The sequence below is a fragment of the Phacochoerus africanus genome, chromosome 12 (genome assembly GCF_016906955.1).
Source record: "Phacochoerus africanus isolate WHEZ1 chromosome 12, ROS_Pafr_v1, whole genome shotgun sequence".
NCBI lineage: Eukaryota > Metazoa > Chordata > Mammalia > Artiodactyla > Suidae > Phacochoerus > Phacochoerus africanus.
This window is the reverse complement of record NC_062555.1, coordinates 32,390,892-32,409,372: the sequence shown is the minus strand read 5'-3', so window position 1 is coordinate 32,409,372 and position 18,481 is coordinate 32,390,892. Positions and strand designations below refer to the sequence as shown.

The 18,481-nt window shown below is 37.4% G+C and overlaps 1 protein-coding gene across 2 annotated transcripts in view; it reads right to left on the bottom strand.

Moving 5' to 3' along the window:
• Positions 1 to 18,481, bottom strand: part of FANCC (FA complementation group C) — a 271,146-nt gene that overhangs the window by 42,358 nt on the left and 210,307 nt on the right. For both annotated transcript variants that reach the window (XM_047755023.1, XM_047755024.1), the window contains one exon: positions 16,218 to 16,382. In XM_047755023.1, coding sequence (XP_047610979.1) covers positions 16,218 to 16,382 — 165 coding nt within the window. The remainder of the gene's footprint in view (positions 1 to 16,217; positions 16,383 to 18,481) is intronic.

Genomic DNA, 18,481 nt, shown 5'->3' with positions numbered 1-18,481 from the left:
TCAAATTTGAGGAAACTGTGCCATCAGTATCATTTATATGTGCAGTGAAGTCACTTCTCAAAGCAAAGAGCAGCAACACCAAGCAAAGAGTGTCCAAAGCCAGACACACTGGAATATTTATTACAAAGCAGTATTACTAAACTTTTTCAATGACTAATTTTGTGACCATATCGTATTAAGATACGAAAAAAAAAAAGAGGATGTTTCAATAAATGGAGAGATAGAAATGGGAGTTTCAGTTACTACTACTGTTTTGCTAACTTTCTGTCCTTGGTATGAGTATTTCTTCGTTTAGACATTCACCTCTGTTGACAACATTTAAAGCCTGATTTTTTTCTTCTTTGAGCTGAAAAAAACATAAAACTAGAGGCTTGGTTGAAGGTCAGCCTTCTCTTGTGACTTATTTTTTTCTTATTAAGTATCTTTGGAGCTGTATTAGCTTTTTTAGCAATGGGAATTTAGCTTACATCTGGCCTTAGTGCAGTGATAATTTCACTTGAAGGAAAAGATATAACTTGAGAAAACCTAGTAAGACATTATCAAAAATAATTTAATTATCACTAAAGTCAACGACAACCATAATTACAGCAACAAGCTAATAGTTATTGAGGGTTTATTTGGGGTGCCAGGCATTGTGCTAAACATACTGTAGTCACTGGACCCATTTAAATAATGTTCCAGTGTGTCTGGGACAGGTTTGTGTCTGTTATCCCACCATAATTACAGCAGGCACCTCTTTCAACTCTCAAAACTATTGTGGTCTACAATTTATAATTGTATGCATAAATTTATAATTGTACTTAACACTCATAGTTACCCCATGAGGTCAGTTGGCTGATCAGTCCCACACCCAGTTTTATTTGCTCACTGGCTCATTCACTCTAGTATGTAAAAAAACTTCTTCTAGTCATCAAACTTTTCAGTATTTGAAGCAATGGATTTAGGTTTACCATAAAAGATGCACCAGGCAGAATTACTGATACTCTACAGACTAATGAAAGGATCGCAGCAGCCCTCCCAGAAAGGTTTTATGCAATATGCAGCTTGCAGGTGGCTACAATGGCAACCCCAGGGACAGATTTTAAGAAATTAGGTTCGACGTTTAGGCCTAGACATTAGAAAGTTCCTCTAGGTTATCTAAACTGCCGAGAGGGGCAAGCATCTTGCTGTTTAAAAGAAGAGAGGCTGCCCATTTCTGAAAATACATGATTGTATTTGAGAGCCAAGGCCAAAGACACCAAGCCAGTTGTAAAACCAGATGAAATTCCACGGTGACTGTGGTAAAGCAAATACTTGGACGGCTGAACACAGGGCAGGGCACACTGGTCAAAGAAAGTATGTGTTTCTAAATGACCACGGCTCACATTTGGGGAAGTGTTCAAGGGGCTGGGGGAATGGGGATGCTGGTGAAGGGGTGGTAGCTGGCCCTGATTGGCTGAATTGGTCTCTCTGTGACAACATGTGGCTGGGATGCTCTGTCTATGGGAACGTGTCCATGGAAAGGCTCCAGCCCTTACGCCACTGCTTGGGGAACTTGCTGAGCTGAAGCCATCAGAATTGGACAAGGTGAAGACCACCCAGCATTTCTGGACAATCTGTCCCCTACGGAGTAGCAGACATTTTCCAAACCAAATAAATTTTATTAGTTACTGAGGGAGAACATGCTATCACAAGTAAAATAAATAGCAAAGGAGTTCAGGCCTACTCATGGAGCCTCTGAGCTCAGCTTTCCATCTGAGCACCATGGGTGGAGCAAGAGTGGCCATTTTCTATGCATGTCTCTACTTTGCTAGTAATTTCTGAAGCAGCTTCGTGGGGCATCACAGAGGATGCCAAGGGGCATTTTTCTCTTTCCCCTTAATTCAACTCTTGTTGAAAAAAGTAAGACTGGAGATACAGGTTGTGAAGATCATATTCTTCGATAAAAAGCATTAGTAAATACATTAGAAATGGAGCTACCAAAGTGAAAGAGCATTTTCAAAGTAAAGACTGAAAAATTGCTTTCAAAATAAAAGTTGGTGGGGTAAGCCACTAGAACCTGCAGTGTGCTCTCAGAAAAACGATATGGAGGGCAAATGCATGTGGACTGCACTTAGCACACTATATAGACTTTCAAATTAATTATTACTCAATATCTTACATAAATGAGAAAGGTAACTGATCAGGCTATTCAGGAAATTCAGATTCTCGGAGAAATACTGACAGAAGTTTAGAATAGACAGGAAAGTCGTTATATTTTTAACCGTGAAAATTATGTTCTGATCTTTTTTTTTTTTTTTTTTTGCTCCTTTAGGGCCACATCTGTTCCCAGGCTAGGGGTTGAATCGGAGTTGCAACTGCCGACCTACACCACAACCACAGTGATGCAGGACCCAAGTCGAGCCTGCAACATACACCACGGCTTGCGGCAATGCTGAATCAGATCCTTAACCCACTGAGCGAGGCCAGGGATTGAATTGGCATCCTCATTGATACTAGTTGGGTTTGTTTCTGCTGAGCCACAATGGGAACTCCCTGATCTTTTTATAAAGCATCCAACGATTTAACCTTCTATTTCTCTTTCTAAATCTTACCTTAACAAATTCCCGGATTACAAAATGTCATAAAAAATAAAATTAAACTATACATTCTAATTTTTAAGAGTGATAGCTGAAAAATGACAAATACTATATTGGTAATACTTCCTCTGAATGAATGATGGTGGTTTTGAGGTTGTTCATTTTCCAAAAGTAATACATTAATTTGAAGAGGGGAAGAATATCCACTTATTACAGCCTAAAAATAAAAAGTAAAACAATAAAGCCATGAGGAATAAGAAATGTGGAAAATAGGTGAAAGACTCCTTAAGATCACAGAAGTACACCTGAACAAAATGGAAACACATTAGGTGCTCTTGGCTAGGTGGACAGAAAACCTTAACATCACAAAGATGCCAATTCTCCCTCAGCTAATCTATGTATTTAACATGAGTCTCCCTCCAAATGACACGAGCTGGCTATCCTGGAGCTAGACAAACTGGCTTCAAAGTTTTACTTGAAAGATAAAGCAATGAAGAATTGCTAGAAAAACTCTGCAAAAGAAGAGAAATGAGTGGGAAATAGCCCTATTTTTATACTAAGCATATTAGAAAGACTCTGTCATTAAAACAAAATGGTACTGATGCATGAATACACCATAGGCCAAAGAAACACAGCAGAAAATAGCGAAACAGGCCCAAATACATACAGAAATTGAGTACAATTCAATCTGCTAAGGAGGGCCAACTGTCCTACCTACTGTACTCTGACATTTTATATAAGGAATCTGAGCATCTGTGGATTTTGGTATCCATGGGGGTCCTGGGTCTTGGAACCAATCTCCTGTGGATACTCAGAGATGACTTTATATGTTTTTTTGTCTTTTTGCCTTTTCTAGGGCCGCTCCCGTGGCATATGGAGGTTCCCAGGCTAGGGGTCCAATTGGAGCTGTAGCCACCAGCCTACGCCAGAGCCACAGCAACCCCAGATCTGAGCTGAGTCTGCAACCTACACCGCAGCTCATGGCAATGCTGGATCCTTAACCCACTGAGCAAGGCCAGGGATCAAACCCGCAACCTCATGGTTCCTAGTCAATTCATTAACCACTGCACCACGACAGGAACTCCATGACTTTATATGGTTAAGGGAGCATCTTAAGTCAGTGTGGGGCTGAGGGAATGACTGCACGCTTTATCATACTCAAGATGGCAGAGTGCTCTGTAAATCAAGGGTGCAGAAAATCAACAAATCACTTCAACAAATAATTTGGGAAACAAAAACAAAGAAACTACAGACTGAAAGGGACTTGTGATCAACCAATACAATGTGTGGACTTTGGACTCTTAATTCCAAAAGGGAAAACAACAATAACAACAACAACAACAACAACAACAAAAACACAGGAAAATTTGCTCTCTGCCTAAATATATGGTGATAATCAGGAATCAGTGTCATTTTTAGATATAATAATGGTATTGTAGTTACCCTTTTTTTTTTTTTAATGTACCATATAGATCCTCAAGTTTTCTGTTCTGCATGTAAGGAACTTGGAAGTCACCGCTTTGTCTTAACAAAAGCAGAAAGTAGAAGAGTCTTAAAAATCAACAACTCTTCTTTTAAACTTAAAGAGAAGGAAGGACACAGGGCAAACCTTGGCCCCCAAGATTGGAAATAACAGATAAGCAAATACAGGTAATCACAGCTGACTGGAGCAGAGATCCACAAGGAGAAGCCACCAGAGAAACCAGTACTAGGTAGGTAAACCTGACCTGGAATCAGCAAATGGCTGGAGGCTCAGTGTGAACAACTATGAGAGTTAAAAACTCCAGGGGGACTGAGGCATAGAGGGGCCCTCACAATATCCTGAGACTTCCCTCATGAGTTCCAACCAGGTCTTCACAGTAAACATCAGAGAAAAAAGGCAGGAAGAGAGGAAAAGGGAACCCGTTTTTAAATACAACAGAGCTCTGTTTTTCATATCAAGGCTTGCCCTCAGGGGAAACTAGTTAACCAGTGCCTAACCTGCTGGGGTATTATCAGAGCCTAACTGACCAGAGGGAAGGCAAATAACCACTCCCAGCTAGCTCTAGGCATCCTATGCCATTTAAGAGGAAGAAAAAACTGAGAAACACTTGTAAGTTCACAGGGCAAAGGCACAGGCTCAGGAAAAGACTGAGGCCTAACCATCGGACTACAGAACACCCCCTCCCCTCACATCTCACCATCACATGACAAAGCCTATTCACAGCTGTTACTTTTATTTGGTATATCTAAGCAAAAGTACATCTAAGTAAGGAAAAAAATTACTAGACATACCAAAAGGGAAAAAAAAACATAATTGGAAGAGATAGAGCAATAATCAGAACCAGACACAGCAGAGTTGCTGGAACTATCAGACCGGAAATTAAAAACGACTATGATTAATATGCTAAGGATTCTAATGGATAAAGTAGACAGCATGTAAGAACAAATGGGCAATGTAAGCAGAGAGATGGAAGCCCTAAGAAAGAACCAAAAAGTAATACTAGAGGTAAAAAACACTATAAAAGAAATGAAGAATGCCTTTGATGGGTTTATTAGTAGAGGTGGTGAACAAAGAATCTCTGGCCTAGAAGATATATGAATGGAAACCTTGAAAACCAAAAAGCAAAGATAACAAGGACTGAAAAAACAAAACAAACAAAAAAACCCAAAACAGAACAGAGCTTCCAAGGGATGTGGCACAGCTGTACAAGGTGTAACATATGTGTAATGAGTGTAACAGAAGAAGAAAGAGTTGTTCCCATTATGGTGCAGCAGAAACGAATCCGACTAGGAACCATGAGGTTGCAGGTTTGACTCCTGGCCTCACTCAGTGGGTTAAGGATCTGGCATTGCTGTGAGCTGTGGTGTAGGTCGCAGACAAGGCTTGGATTTCACATTGCTGTGGCTATGGCTGTGGCCAGCAGCTGTGGCTCCGATTTGACTCCTAGCCTGGGAACCTCCATATGCCGTGGGTGTGGCCCTAAAAAGCCAAAAAAAAAAAAAGAAGAAGAAGAAGAAATATTTGAAATGATATTGACTGAGAATTTTCCCAAATTAATGTCAGACACAAAAATCAAAGTTTCAGGAAGCTTAGAGGACACATGCAGGATCAATGCCAAACCCCACACTTAGGCATATCATTTTGAAACTACCAAAATAAATAATTAAAGATAAGGAAAAACTCTAAAAGAAGCTGAAAAAAAAACAAACAAAACCAAAAACACCTTACCTATAGAGGAACTAAGACAAGATTACATCCAACTTCTCAGAAACCATGCAAACAAGAGAGTAAAATGAAACATTAAAGGGTTGAGAGAAAAAAAACCCCATCATCTAGAATTTCGCATCTTGTGAAATTATCCTTCAAAAGTGAAGAAGAAATAAAGGCTTTCTCAGACAAACAAAAATTGAGAGGATTTGGGGCCAATAGACCTGCTTTGTAAGAAATGTTAAAAGAAGTTTTTTAGAGAGAAGGAAAATAACATAAGTCAGAAACTCAGAACCATAAAACATTGAAGAAGGAATACTGAAGACAAAATAAAAACTTTTATTTTTCCTGTTTGTTCTTTTTGGCCATGCCCATGGCCTGAGGAAGTTCCTGGGCCAGGGACTGTACCTATGCCACAGCAGTGACAATGCCAGATCCTTAACCTGTGAGGCCACCAGGGAACTCTATTTTCCCTATTTTTAATTGATATAACAGATAACAATTTGCTCAAAACAATATTAGGAATAATGTATTCAATTATTTATGCATATGTGTATTTATATGCTTATGTATGCTTATATATATGTAAAATGAATGACAGCAATGACACAAGGAACAAGACAGAGGAACTAGGATTAGTTTGTTATTATAAGGTACATTCACACTACTTGTGAAGCAGTATAGTTATGTGAAAGTGGATTTGGATTAACTGTAGATGGATACTACAAATTCTAGGGCAATCACTAAAAAAGGTAAAAAAATGAAGTATAACAAATATGCTAAGAAATGAGATAAAAATGAGATCATACAAAATGCTCAATTACAAGCATGAATGGTAGAAAAAGTGTGGAAGACAAAAAGAGGAGCAAATAACAAGGGCAATGATATAACACATTAATAAATATAACAGATGTGAGTTCAAGTATGACAATAATCACTTTGAGCTTCGACAGTCTAAATGTACCAATTAAAAGACTGAGATTGACAAAGAGAATCAAAACACAAGACCTAACTATACCTTGTCTATGAGCAACCCATATGAGATATAAAAACAGAGATCAATTAAAACTAAATGGAGAAAAATATACCAGGCTAATACTAATTAAAAGAAAGCGGGAGTAGCTACATTAATTTCAAACAGATCAGCCCACAAAGCAAGGAAAATTATCAAGACTAAAGAAGCTTCTTACATAATGACAAAGAGGTTAATTTTCCAAGATGTAACAATCCTCAACTTGCATGTGTCTAACAACAAAATGTCAAATTATGTTAACTTGCAAAGAGAAACATGTGAATCCACTCTCATAGCTGGAGACCTCAACATCCCTCTATTAGTAATGGACTGATCCAGCAGGCAAAAAAATCTATAAAAACATAACTGAATTCAACAAAACCATCAATCAACTGAATATAACAGTTATCTACAGACTACTTTATCCAGCCACAGCAGAACACACATTTTTCTTAAGCTCACATGGAACATTCACCAAGACAGACCATATTCTGAGCTATAAAACATATCTTAACACATTTAAAGGAACATAAATCATACAATGTGTTATCATATCATAATGGAATTAAATTAGAAATCAATTGTTAACAGAAAGGTACCCTGAAAATCCCAAATTATATGGATATTTAACAACACACTTCTAAGTAATGCATGAATCAAAGGAAAAATACTCCAGAGAAATTTAAAATTACTTTGAACTAAATGACATAACTTACCAAAATGTGTGGAATACAGTGAAAGCAATGCTTAGAGGGAAATTTATGGCACTGAATACATATTTAGAAAAAAAGAAGTATCTAAAATGAGTAATCTAAATTTCTAATTCAGGTACCTAGAAAAAGAAGAGCAAAACAAATTCAAGGTAAGGAGAAGAAAAAATGAGAATTAGAGCTGAAATCAACTGAAATAGCAAACAAGAAATCAATAGAGAAATGAAACCTAAAGCTAGTTGTGGAGAAGACCAGTAAAATCAACTAGCCTGGCTAAGAAAAAGAAAGAGGACACAAATTACTAACGTCAGAAATGAAAGGGGAGACATGACTACAGATCCCATAGGCATCGAAGGGACAATAAAGGAGTATTCTGAATAAGTCTACGTCAACAAATTTGGTAACCTAAATGAAATGGATTTGAAAGATACAATGTATCAAAACTCACACAAGAAGAAATAGACGGTATCTCTTAAAAGAAACTCAATAAACAATGAATAACCTTTCAAAACAGAAAAAAGCACCAAGCTTAGATGATTTCACTGGTGAATTCTACTAAACACTGAAGAAAGAAATTATACCAATTTTCTACAATCCCTTTTGGAGGACAGAAGCTGAGAGAATACTTTTAACTCATTTTATGATGCAAGAATTACAAAGGCAGACAAAGACATTACAGGAAAAGAAAACTTAGGGACAAATAACTCTGATGAACAACAAAATACTAGCAAACAGAATCCAGTAATGTATAAAAAGAATTAAGCATGATGGAGTTCCCGTCCTGGCACAGCAGAAATGAATCTGACTAGGAACTGTGAGCTTGTGGGGTTCGATCCCTGGCCTTGCTCAGCAGGTTAAGGATCTGATGTTGCCATGAGCTGTGGAGTAAGTCGCAGATGTGGCTCGGATCTGGCATTGCTGTGGCTGTGGCTCTGGCTGGCAGCTGTAGCTCTGATTGGACTCCTAGCCTGGGAACCTCCATAAACCATGGGTGAGGCCCTAAAAAGCCATCATGGTCAAGGGTAATTTGTCCCAGATATGCATTACTGGCCTCAACTTTTGAAAATCAATTACTGTAATTCATCACATCAACAGGAATTCATCACAAAAAGGAAAAATCACATGATCATATAAATAGATGCAGAGAAAGCATCTATCATTTATCAAATGATAAAATCTGAACCCATTCAATACAAAAACTCTCAGTCAACTAGGAATGGAGAGGCACTTTCTCAAATTGATAAAGAGTAGTTACAAAAATCCTACATCTTATATCATACTTAATGGTAGGAAACTCGAAGCTTGCCCACTAAGATCAGGTATAAGGCAAGATGTTCCCCTGCACCATTCTTTTTCAACTTCATACTAGAAATTCCAGCTGATGCAGTAAGAACAGAAAAGGAAATAAAGGCTATACAGATTGGGAAGAAAGAAACTGCCTTGTCCATAGATGAAATAATTATTTGTGTAGAAAATCCAAAATAATTGACAAAAAACTGGAATTAATATGCAATTCTAGCAAAGTTGTAGGATATGAGTTAAAATACAAAAGCCAGTTACTTTCCTATATACCAGCAGTGAATAAGAAAAGTTTGAAATTAAAGATATCATTTACATTAGTAATTCCCAGATTAAATCATTATGTATAAATCCTACAGAATATGTACAAGATCTACATTAGAAAAATAGCAAAACTCTGATGAACGAAAATCAAAGAACTAAATAAATGGAGGACATTTATGTACAGGAAGACTCAACTTCATCAAGATATCAGTTTTTCCCAACTTGATCTATACATACAATGCAATCTCAATGAAAATCCTAACAAAGTTACTTTGTGGCTATCAATAAACTGATTCTAAAGTTTATACAGAGAGGCAAAAGACTCAGAACAGTCAAAACGATAATGAAGGAGAAGCACAAAGTTTGAGTACTCACACTACCCAACTTCAAGATTTCCTACAAAGCTACAGTAATCAAGACAGTGTGGTATTGAAGTTCCCTGGTGGCCTAACAGTTAAGGATCTGGTGTTTTCACTGCTGTGGGGCAGGTTCGATCTCTGGCCCAGGAACTTCCACATGCCATTGGTGTGGCCAAAAAAAAGCAAGGTGATGTTGATAAAAAGAGCAATGAAATAGACCAGAAATAGACCTAAATATAGTCAACTGATTTTTGATAAAGGAGCAAAGGTAATACGGTGGAGTAAAAAATTGTCTTGTCAACACATGGTGCTAGAGTAAGTAGACATCCTACATGCAAAAACAAATGCAAATGAAAAAACAATCAAATAAAGAACCAAATGCAAAAACAAATGTCAATAACAAAACAATTCTAGGCACAGAACTTACATCTTTTATAAATATTACCTCAAAATGGAAACTAAACATAGGAGAAAACCTAAAATGATTATAAGTTTGGTGATGTCTTTTTAGAGAAAAAACCCAAAGACACAATCTGTGAGAGGAAGAATTGATAAGCTAAACTAACTAGAGAGAGAGAGAACCAATAAATTTATAAACAAAAGAGGTGATATTACAACTGACACTACCCAAATACAAATGATCATAAGAGACTACTAAGAAAGATTATATATCAACAAATTAAACAACCTAGAAGAAATGGATAAATTTCTAGAAACCTAAAACTTACCAACACTGAATCATGAAGAAATAGAAAATCTGAAAAACCAACTACCAACAAGGTGATTGAGACAGTAATAAAAAATTGTAATAGAAAAAAGTCCAGCCAAATGGCTTCACTGGTGAATTCTACCAAACATTTAAAGAATTAATACCAATCTTCCTCAAAGTATTCCAAAACACAGAAGAGAAGGGGACACTTCCAAACTCATTTTATGAGGGCAGCACTACTCAGATACCAAAACCAGACAAGGACATCACAAGGACAGATAATTACAAGCCAATATCCCTGATCAATAGTGATGCACAAATCCTCAACAAAATATTAGCAAACCAAATTCAACAATACATTAAAAATAAAAAACCAAATGCAAAAACGAACATCAATAATAAAACAATTCTAGGCACAGAACTTTTATCTTTTATAAATATTACCTCAAAATGGAAACTAAACATAGAAGAAAACCTAAAATGATTATAAGTTTGGTGATGGGTTGACCTTCAACCCATTCCTGGCACAGAGTTCCTAAAATCCTTGGGATTTCCTAAGTGAAGAGAAGTATCAAGGTATCTCTTGCTGTGATAGTGAGATGACTTTTGGACTTCACCTAAGGATGGGGACTGGTTGCCAAGAGAACAAACCATGTGACTAAAGGGCTGGAATTTTTAGCCCCACCCCAAGGACCTCCAAGGAGAGAAAAATATGGAGGTCGAATCACTTGCCAACAGCCAATGGTTTAATCAATCATGCCTATGAATGAAGCCTCCCTTAAAATCCAAAGTTTGGTGTCTGGAGAGCTTCTGGGTTGGTAAATATGTGGAAATCAGGGGAGAGTGGTATGCCTGTAGAGAGCAAGAAAGCTCTGCACCCTTTTCTCATACCTTGCGCTATGCATCTCTACCATATGGCTCTTCCTGAATTATATCTTTTTATAATAAACCAGTAGTCTAGTAAGTAAAATGGTTCTCTGCATTCTGTAAACCATTCTAGCAAATTAAATCAAACCCAAGGAAGGAGTTGTGGGAACCTCCAATTTATCAGTTAGAAGATAGGCAACAACCTGGGCTTGTAAATGCATCTGAAGTAGAAGGTAGTCTTGTACAACTGAGCCCTTTTCTTGTGCAATCCAATGCTATCTTTGATAGTAACAGAATTGAATTGAATTCTTAAACAACCTGCTAGTGTCAGAGAACTGATCATTGGTGTGGGGAAACCCCCCCCCCCAACTACACACACACTGGATGTCCTAGTCAGAGCAATTAGGCAAGAAAGAGAAATAAATAAGGCATTCAAATCTGAAAGTAGGAAGTAAAACTGCCTCTATTTGCACATGACAAGAGATACACACACACACACACACACACACACACCCTAAATACTTCACCAGAAAACTGTTACAACTAATAAACAACTTCAGCAAAGTTGTAGGATACAAAATCAATATGAAAATCAATTTTGCATTTCTATACATTAACAATAAACTACCTAAAAAAGAAATTAAGAAAACAATGACATTTATAATTGCATCAAAAAGTATAAAATACCTAGGAACAAATTTAACCAACGAGGCTAAGGATCTTTTCACTGACGACCATGACTTTGAGGAAAGAAACTGAAGGCAACACAAATAAATGGAAATGTATCCTGTCCTCACAGATGAGAAGAATTAATATTGTTAAAATGTCCATACTACTCAAAGCAATCTACAGATTCAATGCAACCCCTATCAAAATTCTAATGTTATTTTTCACAAAACAGAAAAAACAATCCTAAAATGTGTATGGAACCACAGTCAGTCCCAATTAACCAAAGCAATCTTGAGAAAAAACAGGCTGAAGGCATCATAATCTGATTTCAAACTATATTATAAAGCTATGGTAATCAAAACACTATGGCACTGGTATATAAAAACATATAGATCAGAACAGAATAGCGAGCCCAGAAATAAACCCACCCATATATGGATCAACTAAGTTACAACAAAGGGGTCAAGTATATAAAATGCTTCAATAAGTGATACTGGGAAAACTGAACAGCCACATGCAAAAATTGAAACTTGACTCCTATCTTAAGCCAAACACAAAAATCAACTCAAAATGGGTTAAGGAATTGAATGTTAAGACCTAAAACATAAAAATCCTAGAGGAAAATATAGGGGACAAGAATGACATTAGTCTTGGCAATGATTTTTTTGATTTGACACCAAAAGCAAAGGCAACAAAAGCAAAAATAAATAAGTGGGACTATATCAAACAAAAAGCTTTTCTGCTTCAAAAAGCTTCTTCAGTCAACCAATGAAAAAGTACTTAGAATGGGAGAAAATATTTGCAAATCATATGTCTGATACGGGGTTAACATCTAAAACATATAAATAACTCCTAACTCAATAGAAAAAAAATCTGATTAGAAAATGGGCAGAGCATCTGAAATAGACATTTTTCCCAAGAAGATATGCAAATACCCAACAGGTACATGAAAAAGCACTCAATATCACTAATCAATCACCAGGGAAATGCAAATTAAAATCACACTTATTAGAATGGTTATCATGAAAAAGATAAAACAAGTGTTGGTGAGAATGCGGAGAAAAGGGAACCTTTGTGCACAATTGGTGGGAATGCAAACTGGTGCAGCCACTACTGAAAACAGTACAGAGGCTACTCAAAAAATTAAAATTAAAACCACCACAGGATCCAGCAATCCCACTTCTGGGTATATATCCAAAGGAATGGAAAACAGCATATCAGAAAGATATCTACACTCATATTTATTGCAGTATATTCACCATAGCCAAGATATGAAAACAACCTAACTGTCCATCAACAGATGAATGAGCAAAGAAGACATTATACATACACACACATACACACACATACACACAGCGCTATTATTCAGTCATGAGAAGGGAAATCCTCGGTTGTGACAACAGGGAGGGAATTATATTAAGTGAAAGAAACTGGAAAGAAAAACACAAATATGATATCGCTTTATGTAGAATCTAAAAAAGCTGAACTCATAGAAACAGAGACTGGAATGATGGTTACCAGAGACTGGGGAGGAGGGGAGATGGGAGGATGTTAATCAAAAAGAAACATACAAACTTCTAGTTATAAGAGGAGTAAGGGCTGGGGATCTAATAGTGTACAGCATGGTGATTATAGTTAATAACACTGTATTGCATGTTTGAAAGTTGCTCAGAGAGGAGCTCTTAAAAGCTTTCACCACAAAAACCAGAAATGGTAACCATGTGATGTGAAGGAAGTGACTACGCTGCTGTGGTAGTCGTTTTGCCGTATAAAAGCATACCAAATTAACTCACGGTACATCTTAAACTTATACAGTGTTATATGTCACACATCTCAATAAAGCGAAGAAAAAAATAAACACTAATAAAATAAATAAAAATTCTGATATTTTCTTTTGTGTCAACATGGAAACATAACAAGCAGGCCATTTTGATCTTATTTTGTAATAATATTAAAAATTTTTTTAACTTTTCTAGATTTTATCTAAATTACTATCTATATTTTAAAATTACATAAATATAACATATTTTTAGATTTATTTTAGACTTTAATATCTTATTCAAAAATAAAATTTACTTATAAAAAATGGATCATTGACTTTACAGAGGAAAATTCAAAGACTTCTCTTCTCACACTTGTTTCATTGGGAAAGGATGAAAACAAAACATCAGAGGTTTCTCTGACTCGGGAGAGTGAGACGTCTACTCCAAAGCAATGGGCTAAACTGTGAAGGAAAAACAAATGTGAGGAGAGTTTTTTCTCCCTTGGCTTTACTCACGTTAATAATTGACCTAATTGTGTCTTACTTAATAGTAAGATGTTTTAAGATATTATCATAGTGCTAATTAATTGCAGCATCAACTTGAGATCATTTGTTCAGTCTAAACAAAAAGGAATTAAATAATTCAAATAAGTATGTGATAAATTAGCATTTCATCAACAGAACTGTACTTCTGCCTTAAAATTGAATCTCTAGATGTGGCTGGACTAGCTGTGTTGCTTGTATTCATCTGGTATCAGCACCAATGAAGGACAGGAGTTCTTTTCAGTGAACTTGGCAATACACACATGTATTTCTGTACACGTGTGTAACAGGGCTGAATAACAATTTTGAATCTCACAGTTTTCTGGAGCAACTGCGTTGACATTTGCACTTGTGGTGCAAAAGCAATAATGAGTAAACTGTGGTGCCTAGCACACATCGCAGCAGGGGCAGCAGTCACTGTGTTCTTTACCACTACATATGCACGGTGAAAACACTGCCAGTTTCACATAAAAATGCACTGATGAAAAATATTAATATAAAATATTAATTTTATTAACTTTTACTCTCGAGGATACTTTCAATTAAAAAAGAATCCCTGTGTCACGTAAAGGAAAGTATGCATAAAGCATTTCTGCTACAAACCAAAAAAACAATGACTGTTTAGAGAAAAAGCACTTGTGCAACTTGCTGAGCTGCAAGACCAACTAGCTACTTTTTTTCCCCCCTCTTGGAAATTTACTTGAAAAAATGACCGGCAGACAAACAATGGTTATTCAGGCTTGAGCATCTGGTACATACTCTCTCAAAAATTAGTGAAGTGACCCTAGCACCTCAAGGAAAACAACTTGACAATATTTGTAACCAACAGTAAATGTGAGTTTTAAAGCAGAAATGAAACACTTTGAAATTTGTTTTCAGTAATGTGAGCTTTATGGCTTCCCAACACTTAAAGACATTTCTAATGAGATTGGTGATGGATGAATGCAAATTTTGATAATATCAAATGAAATATGCAAATGTTTGGAAGATCTGCATAACTTAATGAACCAATATTTTCCAAATAAATTATGCATGAAGCTACAAAATAAGATCCATTAAAAGTGCAAGATAGACCAATGGGTTTTATGGTAATAGTATGAAAAGCTCACTGATATAATTTCAGACTTCACAATGCAACTAACCTTTAAAAACCACCATTTTAAATTTTTGGTGAGGTGTCTACATAGAATATCCACAATGATCTGAGATGGCTATTAAAATATTCCTTGCTTTTCCAAGTACATTTCTATGTGAGGCTGGATTTTCTTAATATCTCAACAAAAACAACATATTGCACCAGACTGAATACAGAAACATGCATGAGAACTCAGCTGTTGTCTTCTAGGTCAGACAACAAAGAGATGAACGTGAAAACAAATATCAAAAAAGTGAAACAAGCAAAAATGTGAAAACAATACTACTCTTGGAAAAGGTCATTGTTTTTCAATAAAAAATATGCTATTCGTATTAGCATATAATCAATTTATTATTATTTTTGAATCAAATGACAAATATTTTTAAAACTTTGGTTTTAATTTCAAATATAGTACATACTGATAGAACTCACCTTTTTTAAAAAGTTCATTGAAGAGTAGTTCCCGTCGTGGCTCAGCGGTTAACGAATCTGACTAAGAACCATGAGGGTGAGGGTTCCATCCCTGGCCTTGCTCAGTGGGTTAAGGATCTGGCGTTGCCGTGAGCCGTGGTGTAGGTTGCAGATGTGGCTCGGATCCCGTGTTGCTGGGGCTCTGGTGTAGGCTGGTGGCTACAGCTCCGATTGGACCCCTAGCCTGGGAACCTCCATATGCCCCAGAAGCAGCCCAAGAAATGGCAAAAGGACAAAAAATAAATAAAATAAAATAAAATAAAAAAGTTCATTGAGATCCTCAATAATTTTTTTTTTTTTTCTTCTTAGGGCCGCACCTGCAGCATATGGAGGTTCCCAGGCTAGGGGTCGAATCAGAGCTACGGCTGCACACCAGAGTCACAGCAACACAGGATCCGAGGTGCATCTGTGACCTACACCACTGCTCATGGCAACGCCAGATCCTTAACCCACTGAGCAAGGCCAGGGATTGAACCCGAAATCTCATGGGTCCTAGTAAGATTCATTTCCACTGTGCTGTGATGGGAACTCCGAGATTCTCAAAAAATTTTTAAAATGTAAAGTGGTATTGAAACTAAAACATTTGCAAACTGCATTTCCAACATACAGAATAAAGTACTGTCCAAGGAAAAACAAAATTGGATGATAAGGTAAATGGTCATCACTTACAGCAAAAAGGCCTCATTTACAGCATCAAAGAACTCAGGACAGAGCACTTCTTGAGGTTCGTGTCCATGGTAGGTGAGTAGAGCCTCCACCAGTGGTTCGAATTCAGGCAGAGTAACAAGTGGGACACAGACTCGTGACAGAGACGTTACTCGTTCAGGAGCCATTCTATGGAATCAATAAAATGAGAATTAAGGACCTAAATCTTAGAGCCACATGTAGTTCAGGGCACAGAAAATCTTCATGCTGAAAAGGTTCATGACAGGTCATTTGCTTTACCTGAACACACTTCTCTTACACAGTTCTTGAGGAAGAAACCTTATAGCTGCAATTCCCATTTTAATATTACCTACTGTCAGGACTGTGGCTTAACTATCTACAGGTCCCTCCAGCTTACCCTTGCCCCAAAGAGAATCTCAATTCCTTCCCCAGATGTTCTCTTCCCCAGGGCTCCCTGTCTCATCTGCTCAAGCCCAAATCCTTGAAGCCCATCCCAGGTGCCTCCTTTTCTCTCCCGTCCCTCATCTGCCAGCAACTAACACCATCAATTCATCTGACTACTTCTCTATACATGCATCCTTACCCACTAATCCACCATAACCTCCAGCCTGGGTTACTGCAGGAGCCTCTTAACTTTCTCCCTGCTTCTGACCTCACCCCCACTGTTTATCATCAGAATAGTTCCAGCAACCCTTTAAAACTTCATATCGCGTCCCTTGTCTGCTCAAAGCTTTGTAATGGTTTCCCACCTCACAGAGAGAAAACGTCGAATCTTAAATTAGTCGCCCAGGCCTTCCAGGTGGGCCCTCTCCTGTTCCTCTGGCTTCATCTCCTTCCACTCTTACCCTGCTCTGGCCTTACTGGCCTCCAACTACTCCAAATAAGGTCCTATTGTTGTTCTGCCTGGGACACATGGTTAACTCCTTCACGTCCTATAGGTCTCAACTCAAATGGTGCTTTACGTGAGGGAGTTCCTTGACCACACACCCACATACACACGTACTGACCAATACGGTAGCAATCAGTCACACACAACAATTTAAACTGGAATGAAATTTATTTATTTATTTATTTATTTATTTATTTATTTTTTTTTTTGTCTTTTTGTTGTTGTTGTTGTTGCTATTTCTTGGGCCGCTCCCGCGGCATATGGAGGTTCCCTGAAATGAAATTTAAATTCCGTTCCTCAGTTGCGCCAGGCACACAGCAAGAGTCCCAACAGCTACATGAGGCTAGCGACTTAATGTACCGGACAGTACAAATTCACAGGACTTATCCATGACTGCAAAAATTTCCACTGGACAGCAGAGCTGAACGTAGCAAATGTCCTGGAATCTCACTGTTCTTATCTCTTACCCTGTTTTACCTTTCTTCAGAGTAATTTTCATCACCTGCCCTATGATGTATTTGCTTATTTTTTGTTCATGGTCTTTTTCTTCCTGCTAGCATATCAGCTCTATAAGGGCTGGCACTTTTTCCTATTCTGCTCACTCTCCCATTCCTAGTACATACGAACAACTCCTTACTTATAGCTCAAGAAACAGATATTAAATGAATAAATGGGAGTTCCCATAGTGGCGTAGCAGAAACAAATCTGACTAGGAACCATGAGGTTGCAGGTTTGATCCCTGACCTCACTTAGGGGGTTAAAGATCCAGTGTTGCAGTGAGCTGTGGTGTAGGTCGCAGACGTGGCTTGGATCTGGCGTTGCTGTGGCTGTGGTGTAGGCTGGTGGCTATAGCTCCGATTAGACCTCCATATGCCAAGGGTACAGCCCTAAAAAGACAAATAAAGATAAAAAAAAAAAAAGAAGAAGAAATGAACGACTAGAGATCAAGAAAATGAAAGTTTGGGGTGTACACTATTAAATCTTTCTCCAGGTATTTTCACATATAATCATCAATCTAGAAATGTAGTCTTTTTTTTTGTGAAACAAAATGAAACCACAATACAGAACACAGAGGTGTCACTCATTTTTTAAAAAATGTGCTGCCTGTAACAACATCTCCATTTATACAATTTAGGTTGTATCTAGTTTTTCACTATTAAATACCATAGCAGTGGTATCTCTGTACCTGTTTGTGCCCCAATGTGAATATATGTAGGTTGAATTGCTTTCCAAAAGATTACTAGCTTACTTTTCTACTCCTGCCAGTGATATTATTCTATTTTGTGTCTTGCTAATCTGGGCAAAATTATCTCACTGCTTTCATTTGCATTTTCCTGACATCCTCTAAGAGTGAATATTTATGTTTGCTACCCACTTA